Source organism: the organism of the source record quoted next, unplaced genomic scaffold (assembly GCF_019419815.1).
Source record: "Pyrus x bretschneideri cultivar Hongxiangsu unplaced genomic scaffold, Pyrus_bretschneideri_v1 Contig6, whole genome shotgun sequence".
NCBI classification, from domain to species: Eukaryota; Viridiplantae; Streptophyta; class Magnoliopsida; order Rosales; family Rosaceae; genus Pyrus; species Pyrus x bretschneideri.
In genome coordinates, this window is record NW_025999798.1 from 1,842,744 (window position 1) to 1,855,440 (window position 12,697).

At 34.5% G+C, this 12,697-nt stretch overlaps 1 protein-coding gene and 1 pseudogene across 5 annotated transcripts; one reads left to right on the forward strand and one right to left on the reverse strand.

Moving 5' to 3' along the window:
- Window positions 1–1,512: 1,512 nt before the first annotated feature.
- Window positions 1,513–1,604, forward strand: LOC125471703 (annotated as a pseudogene).
- Window positions 1,605–1,677: 73 nt separating this feature from the next.
- Window positions 1,678–6,253, reverse strand: LOC103950806 (agamous-like MADS-box protein AGL30). 5 transcript variants are annotated; one of them, XM_009362049.3, is made up of 12 exons: window positions 6,118–6,253; window positions 5,276–5,528; window positions 4,705–4,761; window positions 4,598–4,616; window positions 4,385–4,449; window positions 4,275–4,290; window positions 4,098–4,159; window positions 3,878–3,974; window positions 3,352–3,399; window positions 3,098–3,225; window positions 2,532–2,895; window positions 1,678–2,155 (listed from the first exon to the last, which is right to left on the reverse strand). In XM_009362049.3, the coding sequence occupies exons 2-12, from the start codon at window positions 5,458–5,460 to the stop codon at window positions 2,144–2,146; spliced, it is 1,053 nt and encodes a 350-aa protein (XP_009360324.2). In that variant the 5' UTR covers window positions 5,461–5,528; window positions 6,118–6,253; the 3' UTR covers window positions 1,678–2,143. The 5 variants fall into 5 exon arrangements, with proteins under 5 accessions (XP_009360324.2, XP_009360323.2, XP_009360321.2 ...); XM_009362048.3 differs by having other exon boundaries at window positions 1,678–2,152; window positions 4,705–4,764; XM_009362046.3 differs by having other exon boundaries at window positions 4,705–4,764.
- Between the last annotated feature and the right edge of the window lie 6,444 nt (window positions 6,254–12,697).

The following is a 12,697-nucleotide window of genomic DNA, read 5'->3' on the forward strand; positions in this document are numbered from 1 at the left end:
TCGTTCATCGTATATTGTGCGATTAGAAATCATTTTAAAATTTAAAATTAAATATGAATAATACCTAACAAAAACTGACCGTACGATATACGATTAACATGTGAGATCATGAGATCCCTAAAAAAAAGATCCGGCGAGGATCCTTTTCCCATGAGGCGGATGATACCCTAAAATAAAAGATCATTTCCTTTGTGAGAGTGATCCAACCAATCACTCGATCAGGCTGCCCTACTTTCATCATTTACATCTATCTATTTTCACAAGGCGATATAATAAATCTGTGAGCAGAAATTTTGTGTGGTGGGACTGAATAATTGATTGGGTTACAACGTTACATGAATTGGAGTAAAACATCTGTAAAGACACTTCATATCTCAAAATTTTGAACGTCTCATCCATTGTCCCTTTTGCTTTCCATGTCCCTTTCAACGTCGATTGCCTCAAAAGATTCAAACCAGTTAACAACAAAAGATTTACGAAACTTCACATACCCAACCTTTTTTTTTTTTTTTTTTTTTTTAGTGGTTTCATTTAAATGTTTTGCTGTGTGTATAGACAGACAGCAACACGGAATAATAGCAGTTTACGTGTATACATAACTATTTTAGTTTTGTGTGTCCAATTATCATTCATTTTTTTTTATATAATAAATGAATAAAAGATTAGCTTGAATTCTAGATTTTAAATCATGTAAATTTTTATACTTTATACGTCTTTACGATCCATTCGGTTATCATAAATTACTTGAACTGAATAACTCACTGTATATTTGGTTTAAGTACTATTTAAATTTCAAAGAATGGGGCTTTGCAAACACAACAAGCACTTGCCTTGTCTCACAAGTAAGTGCGGCCTGCCAGGTTCCGACCTCAACGGCAAAACGATTGATATAGAATTAGAACCTTGGTAACTTTTCTAGCAATTTGTAGCTAGAGTCTAGAAATTCATCTGACATCATAGAATTTTAGCAAAATCATTTGCCTTAGTGTTCTTCTACACTCCATGATCTTCACAAGCTCTTCAAGACACCAAGTTGATGTTGCGTAGCTCCTCGAGAAGACGATGACAGAGATCCTAGACCCTTGGATTTCCTGCGCCAGTACGGCTGTTATATTTTGCCATCGTCTAATTTCCTCGTCACCATTAAAGACATTGATTCTGGCATCTTTTAACGCCCGGGGAGGTGGTTTCACCCCTCAAGCTCAAGAACATGCCGTACGTACAATGTTTTGAGGAGGAGGAAGAGAAGAAGGATTCATATGCTGTCCTGGTAGTGGTTCTTAATTCTCTGATCACAACAAAAAAGTTCCAGTTGCTTCGGAGGAAGGTAAGTTTAACCCAAATGGTTGACTTTGAGAATCATATATGAACATCATGCAATGTAGTTGTTGGGCAAATATTTTTTGAATACAGATCCTCGACTACTTCCATTTTTTACAATTTTTTGAACTTTTCATTTTTGTTTAATTTTTAGTTAACATTTTTCATGCTTTAGAAGTGCAAACCAAAACCATATCGTCTGTAAAATTGGAACGAAGCAGAGAAGATTAGCATGGCCTTGCAAAAGGACGATACGAGACCTTGTATACCTTCTATAGTTGCTTTGTGGTTCCAACTGATGTTTTGCGGTGTGTAGACAGCTACAAGAAACAGTAGACATTAATTTACGAAAAAAAATGGAATTGTAAAAATTTTCCAATGTTATGGTTTTTGTATATTTTTATATGTACTTTTATTTACAGCTCAGATTACTGAGAGGGAAGCAAGGGAAGGCAATGTCCTAAACTGCCACTGGAAACCTTGACAGCCAAAGACATGAAGGGGGCGGAGGGAGCCAAAAAGCTCAGCAGAACACCGATATTTCTATATATATTAAGCACACAGAAGATCTCAATATAGTTATGGTGCTTCATGCTTTGCGCATCAGCACCGTTGTTTCTTCTCGCAGGGGGACTAATCACTAATGATGGGACCGTTTTGTGTTGAACCCGCACTGTACACTCAGTGGTTGCCTTCTATATTACCACGACCAAAAAAATATGACTGCGAAAACCTTGATGGATGAGTATGTTCTTCAAGCATTCAGTTGGATTTCTGCAGCAACTCCCCATCGGTGGATGAACGACAAAATCACCCATGGACTTCAGTTTGTCTGCTGCATCAACCAATAGAGATGCTTTTAAGATTTCAATACAGTACAGAGAAGTAAACCTTCCAATTAGTAGAACAAAACATTGCAATAACGGGGTAAGTCAACATAATACAGAGATGCTTTCTAAGGTGGAATATGCAAGGAGGAAAACAATTGACTTTGCAGTTTATCTCCGAAGAAAAATAAATTGGATTAGATTGTAGCCGAAAGAACAATCACATTAACAGTATAATAATATACATGGAGAAAACAATGTTATAATAAGCAATGTCTAGTTTTTACGTAATTCGCTACTCCAGTCATAATAATACAGCAAAGGAAGCCATGTTAGTAACAAGCAAGAAAAATTTATTGAGAAAATCGGGGAAGAGAAACTGACCTGGGAATATAAATGCTCGTCAAACATGGTAACCGCACAAGGACCAGATGTAGAAGCCCAATTATGCTGAGTGGGGTAAAACTCAGGTCTAGGAGCTTCAAAGCTTCCATTAACTTGATACTCAACAGGGTTTTCTTGAGGACTCATTTCTGCCGGTGGCTGGAATTTCGTATCTGTCAGCATATTGAGATTGTACGGAAGATAAGGAATGTGCCCACCCAGCTGTAGATTCAGTGGTGCGGTTCTGGTTAAGTCATTTAGAATACCATTTTCTTGTCCAGAAGTAGAAATCTCTGGACTTTTTCCTGTGCCAAGGTAACCAGAATAACTACCAAAGGAGGAACTTGCTGAGCATTCCAGATCCCTATAACAGGAAATAATTCCACTGAGTAACACTTTTGAGATAAAGGCAATCCACCATTAGATGAGGGAGCCATTTAACGTTCTATGTTATAAGGAGCATCATCTTATCGAATAACATGTTGCTTTTCTTTTCAATTATATTTCCGTCTTACACAACAAAAATTCTTAGGAGAGCTAGTATGTACTTCCGAACAATCACTCACCTATGGGGAAGCAAGGTCGTGTCCTCAGGTAAAACTATATGTCGGCTTTCATTAGTCGGAATCCATGACAAAGGCTGGAGCTGCTGCTCAGCATTCATGCTGAAGGGTATATGCAACCCATTTTGGAACTGCAAGATGAGAACCATAAGAATATTATGTTTGCCAATATCGTACCGGTAAGTAAATAAAACCTCAAAAAAGTTAAATAACACCTTAAAAAAGTTTCTCATGTCAGAAAAGTAGCAATGCTTTACCTGACTAGTGCATTTTATCGACATAAGCTGCTGCTTTTGTAAATTTTCCTGCCAGCGGAAAATTGGATAGCATTAGTATCAAGAGGTGTAGAACTAATCATTGTAGCACAAGGTCACTTGAAAACTACAGAGAAAGGATTCGAAGAAAATTGTACATTCCTTATTGTACAATTGTGATAACTTTATTTTGTTTGTAACTGTCAACGGTTTCTTGCTGAAACTCCAATGATGTCATACTCACTACTAGTCACATACATTTCCAAATTAATAAGTAATCAATTTCTAAATTTCTACAGTCTAAGGCAGTACATCGTTTCAGCAACTTTCAATTATCAGTGGTAAAATTTCAATGGCATATAATATTGGAGAGCTAGGCCAATTACAATAATTAGAAAATCTTAAAATTTGGAACCAGACAATGAGAACACTTCCCAGTGCTGACCCTATCAAGCGCAAGAATTCTAACATCGGGCGGGTATATACTAAATTTCTTCATATAAAACCTACAACTGGATGAAGAGGATACCTTATGTGTTCGAATCTGGTTAAGCGATTCTCTAAGTGAATCTTCCATATGCCCCAACTGTTCTACACTGTTGATCTTATCAGGGCTAGTCCAACAGCTGCAGAATCCAAGATTGGTATAGCATTAGTTTAGGGGGTCATAGACCATAGTAAACTTTCATTGCAAATTAAATTAATGAAACGTAAAATATGGCTCGTGAACCAAATTTTCAGGTATTCACCTTAGTCTCTTTTTTATTTCGGAAAGCTGGGTTTGCAATAAACTAGACTGGTTACTCAGATCCTGTTGGAAAAAAAAAGAGAGAGAGAAATATAAACAGCATGTAACAATGAAAAGTTAAGACCAAGAGACTCGAATGGTGAAATATCACATTGGAAATATGGGTTTGCATTCTTACCTCAATCGTTTGAGAACTGAAACAAAAAGAAAAGAAAAACATATTAATTGTAATTCTTGTAATTTCATGATTTCTGACAACATTTTAACCTAGTGTGTTAGCTTGTGTACCTTGTACCCAAAAATTCTTGTATATTAACGTCATGATCCAACTTCTTGAACGTTTTCTTCAGTGCCTACACTTTCAACAAGAAAAACAGAAAATTAAGTAAGAGACAGCAGTGGTAGTATCTAGATTACATCCGAACAGAAAAAAAAGAAGAAAGAACAATAATATCATTAATAAATAAGTAAATAAATAAAAGGTTATCAAAAGGGACTTACTTCGAGGCTTTCCAATTTCCTGTTAGAATCCAAAGAAATTAAATTTAGCTAGGATACTTTGAAACTTAATTCAGATACATGATTGTTTCTTTAAGCGAAGAAATTACCTTTTAGCTCTTTCCTGTGGAGTAAGTTGAGCAAACTTTGCTATAACGTCTTCAATACTACTAAAGTCAACAAGAAAAAAGAAAAGGGCAAGTTACTGATCATTGATTCCCAACGAAAGGTTATACTCTTACAGACGAAGGCACACAAAACAAAATTTCATCCACACATGATTTCATAAATACAAGTGCATGATCGTTATTTACAGCCCTCGTTACCAATAATGTTATACAATCTAATCTCCATTACAATAGAACAATCAGACTTGTTCAGAATTAACAGAAACAATTAAAACACTAAGGTAGGTCATGTGATCTAAAGAATTTTACATTCCTTACTACTGTAACTCCTAAAGTGAATATAATTTGGTAATTAAACTAAACAACTGAATGAATTAAGGTGCCTCACACATTGAACATATCCCCCTGAATCAACTGCTTCGATTAACTAAAAGGATTAATCTCGATAAACCTGAAAAGTTTTCAAACGCAAACACAAAACCCTTGTGCGAGTCTTCATATAAATTCTTTAATTCGTTACTATTAGAATGAATGTACAATTGTATATACATACCTGCGTTTGCCACAGCACAAAGAAGGCTTTCCGGTAGGCGAAAACATGAGAAGGATAATGTCAATGTCGCATAGTATAGATAATTCATTAGCCTTTTTCATAATGCCATTCTTCCTTTTAGCATAAGTTGCTTGACGCCCATTTGTATTCTCCAACCTCTTAATCTTTAGCTTTACCCTTCCCATCCTGCACTTTCGACCGCGAATCTTACGCTTGAATCCCTCTTCTTTGACTGTCCAAAATATCGAAAAGCCTGCCCAAAAACAAAATCATTCATTTCTTCATCACAATCTCTCCAACCACACACAGTTCAATTTCCTGACTCACACAATTCAGCAACCAATTCAAACAACATTGCCAGATACAAGAACATGCTACCGAAAGTTCACAAATCTATCAACATTACAAAATAAAGACAGATGCTTTTCCTATTTTTCCAAACCCTAATGACCAAATTAAATCTTACATAATCAGGGGTGATTAAAATTGCATTAAGCCCAGATAAGAAAACAAAGATTCAACAAAAACAAAATCGAATACCTTTTCTGAGAACCGGAGACTCGTGGGATATTTGAGAAAAATAAGGAATAAATAGTAAAAGGCAAAAAGCATATCTAAAAAACCACAAAAAATAGAAACTTACCCAGAAGAGGAAATGAAACAGGGGAGTTTTTAGCAAAACATAATCCAAACGTCGGAAAATGTTGGGACACAGAAGAGGAGAGAGAGAAAGAGAGAGAGAGAGAGAGATTGGCTGTCGAGGGAAGCCAATAGGGAGGAGATTCAAAAGGCAGAGAGAGAGAGACGGAGAGAGAAAAAGAGAAGGGTGTGTGTGAGCTTACATATAGCTTTGCATAACACGACCGGGTGACCGAAAAATTCGGTAAACGAAATTAGCGGGAGAATCGGAAACGTCGGAAATTCCCAAACCAACCAACCAAAAACAATTGTCTGTCGTTCGCCCTCCTTCCTCCTCCGACTCTGGGCTGGTTTGGTATTGCTGTGTTTTGAAAAAAAACTGTTTCTGTTGTGCTGTGAGAATAAGCAACTATGAAATAAAGCAGCAAAGTGTTTGGTAAACTTTTTTGTAAAAGTGCTTTTGAAAAAAAAAAAAAGCAATATTATAGTGTTTGGTAAACTTTTATGTAAAATAGATGTGAAAAAAAGCCGGTTTTTCAAAGCTGGGTTTTGCAGCTTCTTGTTTTTGGCTTTTTTTCACCCAAAACTGTGAAAAAAAGCTGAAACTGAATGTTTACCAAACACAAAAACAGCTTCCAGCTTTTTTTTATACCAGCTTTTTTCAGAATCACCTCAGTACCAAACCAGGCCTCTATCCTCTGATCCGACATAGATTTTTGTTTCTCTAACATATTTTGCTAGGTCGTGGAGGGCTTCGGAACTTAAATTTTGTGAAATTACGTTTCTACCCTCCACTTCCCATGCTTTTTGATGGAAAAGATAATGTCGTTATGGTCGTTTTAGGAAACGAGTAATTAATGCTTGGAAAATGTGGTGTTATTTTTGCTAACATACTATTTCATGGGCCTCTGGACTAGAAAAATGGGCCTGATGGATTGGGTTGGTTACACACTTGCACTCTATTAATATGGTCCATCCTTTGATTGTAGTTGAAACCAGCAAGTGAGAAGAGGAAACTCCTACTAAACATCTAGGATTTCAAATCACAAAAGGATTGTCCCTCTTAATCACAATTTGTATGGATTAATTCTATTTAGACACACAAACTAACTTCCGTTGATGACACTTTCTAATACGGGTTTGTCTTACATCCGATGGTTTAGGTAGCTCTCACTTTTATCAGAGAGTATCAACAATGAAATTAGTTTTGTGTGTCTAAATAGTATTACGAAAGAGGGGTATAAGTTTTATATGTCTAAATAGTATTACGAGAAAGGGGTAGACTTACGATTAAAAAATAAAAGGTACTTTATCCACTGATCAAGGCAAAAACACATTGATAATCAAATCCCAAACCCACATTAATTCATTTACTTACCCATAAAAGCACTGAGTATATAATAGCAAGGTTTAAACATTGCAGTAATTGCCAACGTTTGATTGCACTTATGCTGCTAGAGTCATCACTGAGGTCAAAAAGAAAAGCAGCACGAACAACTGAGCAGCTACCAGCAATGGACCAGCGGATTTTCGTGTGCATCATCATATTTTTCAATCAGTTAAAATTTGATATGCGTGCAAAAATGGGCCGTGGTGTTTGGAAAGTGTAATAAATTAAGGCAGGTACTAGTTTGTCCATAAAAAGCAAGCAACTCAAGAACCTCTTTGGGTTGCGTTACGTCAGATCGGATAAATCAGTTAGCTAATAACCACCTCTCTCCCTCTCTCCCTCTCTCTCTCTCTCTCTCTCTGGTCGATCGATTTTCTGGATCACTGACAGTATATTGACAATATTATCTGACACCAAAATTGTGAGACTTTATTCTCTGAAATGACCAATCGAGATTGCTGGTTTTAAGAAACTCTGAGCAATAATAACGAGGGTGTAGGGTTTGTGAATTCTGATGCTCTCTATCTCCACCCTTCGGGTCTCGGTAACAAGTAATAACCGACCGACAGAAGACTGGATGAGAGGGTCGGTCATAGCATTAACAAGAGATGAATATCTAGAGAGACTTCCAGCCAGATGTGCTGTATCAATATTTTCAAGTCAATTACACCTTGTTATGGTGCATTTTAACTATTTTATATAGTGATTTTGTGGCAATGGATCGTTATATTAAGGGTTGGTTTGATATTGATGTGTTTTGAAAAAAAATTGTTTCTGCTGTATTGTAAGAATAAGTAGTTGTGAAATAAAACAGCAGAGTGTTTGGTAAATTTTTTTGTAAAAGTGCTTTTGAAAAGAAAAAAAAGTAGTATTACAGTGTTTGATAAACTTTTATGTAAAACAAATGTGAAAAAAAAAACTGATTTTTCAAAGCTTGGTTTTACAGCTTTGTGTTTTTGACTTTTTTCACTCAAAACTGTGAAAAAAAAGCTGAAGCTAAATGTTTACCAAACATAAAAAAGCTCCCAGCTTTTCTTGATAGCCATTTTTTTCAGAATCACCTCGGTACCAAACTAGGATTAAGCTTCATCTTCTACTGTTTAAAAAAAAAATTTCATGCAACAAATTTTATGCCTATTTTTTTTTATTTTTCTCATCACTTTACTATTTTATATGAGATCGGAAATGAAACATATGGGATTTTTTTAAGGGAGTTTTAACGAAAAGCTCACGCTACTGTTCACTTTAACAAAAAATCATATTTTTACACTAAAAAATCAATTATGATACTATTTACTTTATCTTTTATTTTATCATTATCATTAAAATTCAAAATTTTTAAACCTTTTTCATTAGTTTTCTTATTTTTTTTAGAATTTGTATAGGTTTGGACTGGACATGCCCATCAAACAAAAGCATAATCTGCCGTTTAGAAAGTAGTTGAATGCTTTTCACAGCAATCACTAAAAGTAAGGTATTAGGCATCCCCTGGTGACCATACAAATGACTATGTTTCCAAAAGGACTTGCACCAATATTTATCTGTGCATGCATTTGATTATAATGAAGCACTATTTTGTGTTAACTATTTACTTCAGAGTGCAGACAGAAGCTTCTTCAATCGAGTGAAGCAATTTCGTGGTGAAGTTGGTCCACTCAAGATTATCACAGTTGGGGTTCTTCAGGACAGTCCAGGAGTCATGACTCTGCATTTGAAAAATCAATACCTTGGTCCCTACCCCTACACTCCTCTACTTACTACCATTTATCAAACTTTGTAAAAGTTTCACATCAATCAAGCACGTTAAACATTGATTAGGCTGTTGGACAAACATCCCTTTCTCCTGCAGGTTATACCAAAAGATCAAATGAACGTGGGAATGTCTAAACCGCCACCTTTTTCATCACAAGTAAAAGAGTTGATGTTTGATACGTTGGGGCGATTTTTACAACGAGGCAAGAATGTGTGAGACATTTCTTTGCCGTTGACATGATTGGGCACTCCCCTCAAATTCTCTTCTAAGACTATTTCTAACTTATGAGATAAAATTTAAAATATAAGCTTTAAACCCCCTTCTCAAACCATCTCAAACCATGGACTAAAATAAGTTTTAGGATAAAATACATCTCTGGACTAGATTCCTCCCAAGATTTAAGTCTGGTTTAAATTATTCTGGACCCACCAAACTGTCATATTTCAAATATTGTTTTTTGTTTTTTACTTATAATTTAACAGTTATAATCAAATGAGATCAAATCTAATAGTAAAAAAAAAAAAAATTTGACGACCCAAAATTAAATCTAACATTTAAAATAATCTAAGAAAATTATTTAAATCAAATTTGACTTAAAACTTTATAAATACCTATGTATTTGTATGATTTTTAATTACTTATCGAAATTTAAATATTTTTAGACTAAAATATTCATAAAAATCAATTAAGATAATCTACATAAAATTTATCTAAAAAAAATAATGAAAACAAAAAGTTAGGCTAAAATCATTATTTAATCATCACGGGCTAAAATTTTAAGCCACGAGAATTAGAGGAGAAAAACAGTTTCTGGCTTATGGGCTTAAATTTTTAAGCTTTATCCCCAAGGGTTGGAGATGTTCTAAATAAGAAGTGATGCAACATGAGATTAGGTTTCCTTCGCTACAAGGATCAACTCTCTCACATAAGAAAAATCTATGTGATATAAGGTGGTAATAAAATACTGTGAGTCTCATACTTAAGTGAAATATACCTTACAACTTAAATATTCGGATGCCCTTATTGAAGTTATTATCCAAGTATATGTTAAAGTTTCAGAGGGACAGGCGTCGGTCCACCGCTATACTAATAGCATTGAAGTTGTCCGCATTTAATCATCTGTGCAATCAATAAGTGTGGCGTTTTTATGCAAAAAGTCTTGATGCAGTTAAAAGTGGAATCCTTTGATATAAATTGTGATTTGTTTTGTGAGATAACTGATGTGAGACTTTTTGCGGTCTTCAACATGCCCCCTACATCAGTCAGGTTTGTAAGTGAACCGGATAATTCGGGCCCAGATCTGAAATCCGTCCTGATACCAAGTTAAAGTTTAAGAAAGACAAGTCGTAGTTCACTATGCCTCGATGTAATTAGCAGTGGAACCATTTGATATAAGTTGTGATTAGTTTTGTAAGATGACAGATGTGGAATTTTTTGCTTTATTCAACAATATATAAATATTTCTTTCTACCTCTCATCCCATACATGTACATATATAAAAATAATAATATTATCCACACACATATTTCTAATTTTCACACTCTTCTCAACAATAAAATATTAACAAAAATATATAGAAAAATAAGTGTATGAATATCAACCAACATAAGAAACCAAAATAAAGTGAATGAATCGAGCACAATTTTCCTTGGATGACTACACACACATGCATGGTTGTCTAGCAACGACAGGCTTTTACGGGTACGGGTGTCCAAAAGGACCATGAACCGTTGGCTTTGTTTTGTTTCTTTGCAAACAACAAACAACAGGGGCTCCAACGCACGTGGATTTCTGTTACAATCAAGGTTTTAAAAAGGGTATATTATCAATTTCCCCCCTGAACTTGTGACCATTAGCCAATTTTCCCCCTTAACTTTAATTTTGGCCAATTTCCCCCCTGAACTCTCATGATTAGTCAATTTCCCCCCTCAACTTTAATTTAGCCAATTTCCCCCCTCAACTCTTATAATTAGTCAATTTGCACCCTACTGTTAAATTTTTAATTTGATCATAATTAAACAAGTGTGTGTAAGAAACTAAATAAGATGTATGTTAATCATGTTCCTATATCTTTATCCTATTACAAATAGATTAAAATTTAGAATTTTACAATTTATCATAGATAGTATTATTAGTCATAATAAATCAGTATGGAGTAATTTTATTTGATTTTTGACTATACAAAATTGATAACAAAAAGGATTGATGTGTAAATTTTTGTATGTGAATACAATTTTCTTTATAAAAGTGAAAGCTAAGTTCAAGTAAATTGCGGAGAATCGAGCTTTAGTAAAAAAATGGCTAGTCTATTCATAATTTTCGACTCCTTATTAAGAATAACCCATTTTATTGAAATAGGTTTGATCCATGAGTTTAGGATTATTATTTCTTTTTGTTATTATTTCTTCTTCTACATGCTTTAAACCCGATTCATAACTTTTTCTTATAATCAACCCATGTCACATACTAACTGTATTATGTTTTTGTACATTTTACCCTATATTATGCAGGTGAGTTTATGTTAATTTTAGTACTTTGTTGGAAGCTATTAGAAAGATTGAAAATTAAGAAAAGAATAGATGGAAAATTTAAAAAAAATAATAATAATAACAGTAGGGTGCAAATTGACTAATTTTGAGAGTTAAGGGGGGAAATTGGCCAAATTAAAGTTCAGGGGGGGAATTGACTAATTATGAGAGTTGAGGGGGGAAATTGGCCAAAATTAAAGTTCAGGGGGGAAATTGGTCAATGGTCACAAGTTCAGGGGGGAAATTGATAATATACCCTTTTAAAAAATACTAAGCGTTAGTTAGGTGGTTAGTTGGGATCTAGCATCTAGACGGTTAGGTGAATTAGACGAATTTAAGTAAATTTATTATATTTCATATAAATAAGTGTTTGTTTATACTTGAAATATATATAATTTCATCATAAACAACAAAATAGAGTGACATATTTATTATAAAGTATTAGAACATAATGAAAACATAAAGAGCAAGAATATAATGTGTGTTCATTTAAATATGCAACATCTCTCTTACAATTTATTAAAAAATGAAAGTTATCTATTTTCTGTCTAAGTGGAACGCGACTTAGACGGGTTTGGGAGGGATAGGCAGTCTTGACGGATGCCTTAGCAAGTATAGGCATCTTTTTTTAATTTTCAAATGCTTAGACATTAATCAGGAAGATGATCCATCGTCTAGCGCTTAGACCTAGACGAAAAGTTTTAGAACAGTGGTTATTAAATCATTCACTTGTTCAGTTGTTCAACTTTCTCATCTTCTCATATAGATAAAAGGTAAAAAAATATGGGTTTCACCGTTGAATTCGGGATATCCTCTGTCACTCACTTGTTAAATGTTGCTCATTGTATTTTTATTTAACGGCCGAAAATCATGAAGCATGAGATATTTCGGAACATATTAAAAAGTCTCATCTGTAGTTAATATATGTGCATGGGAAGAAATATAAATAAGAAAAATAAGAAAAAGAAATGAAATAAGGGAAACCCTAAACCTAAAAGTATAGGGTACAGGGACAATTCCTCAATGTACACAAAGCTGTGTCTTTTCCCCAGTCAATGAAAGAAAATCTCAAACAAAATCAACTCCCCGTCCTTTTCTCTTCTTCCACCTCC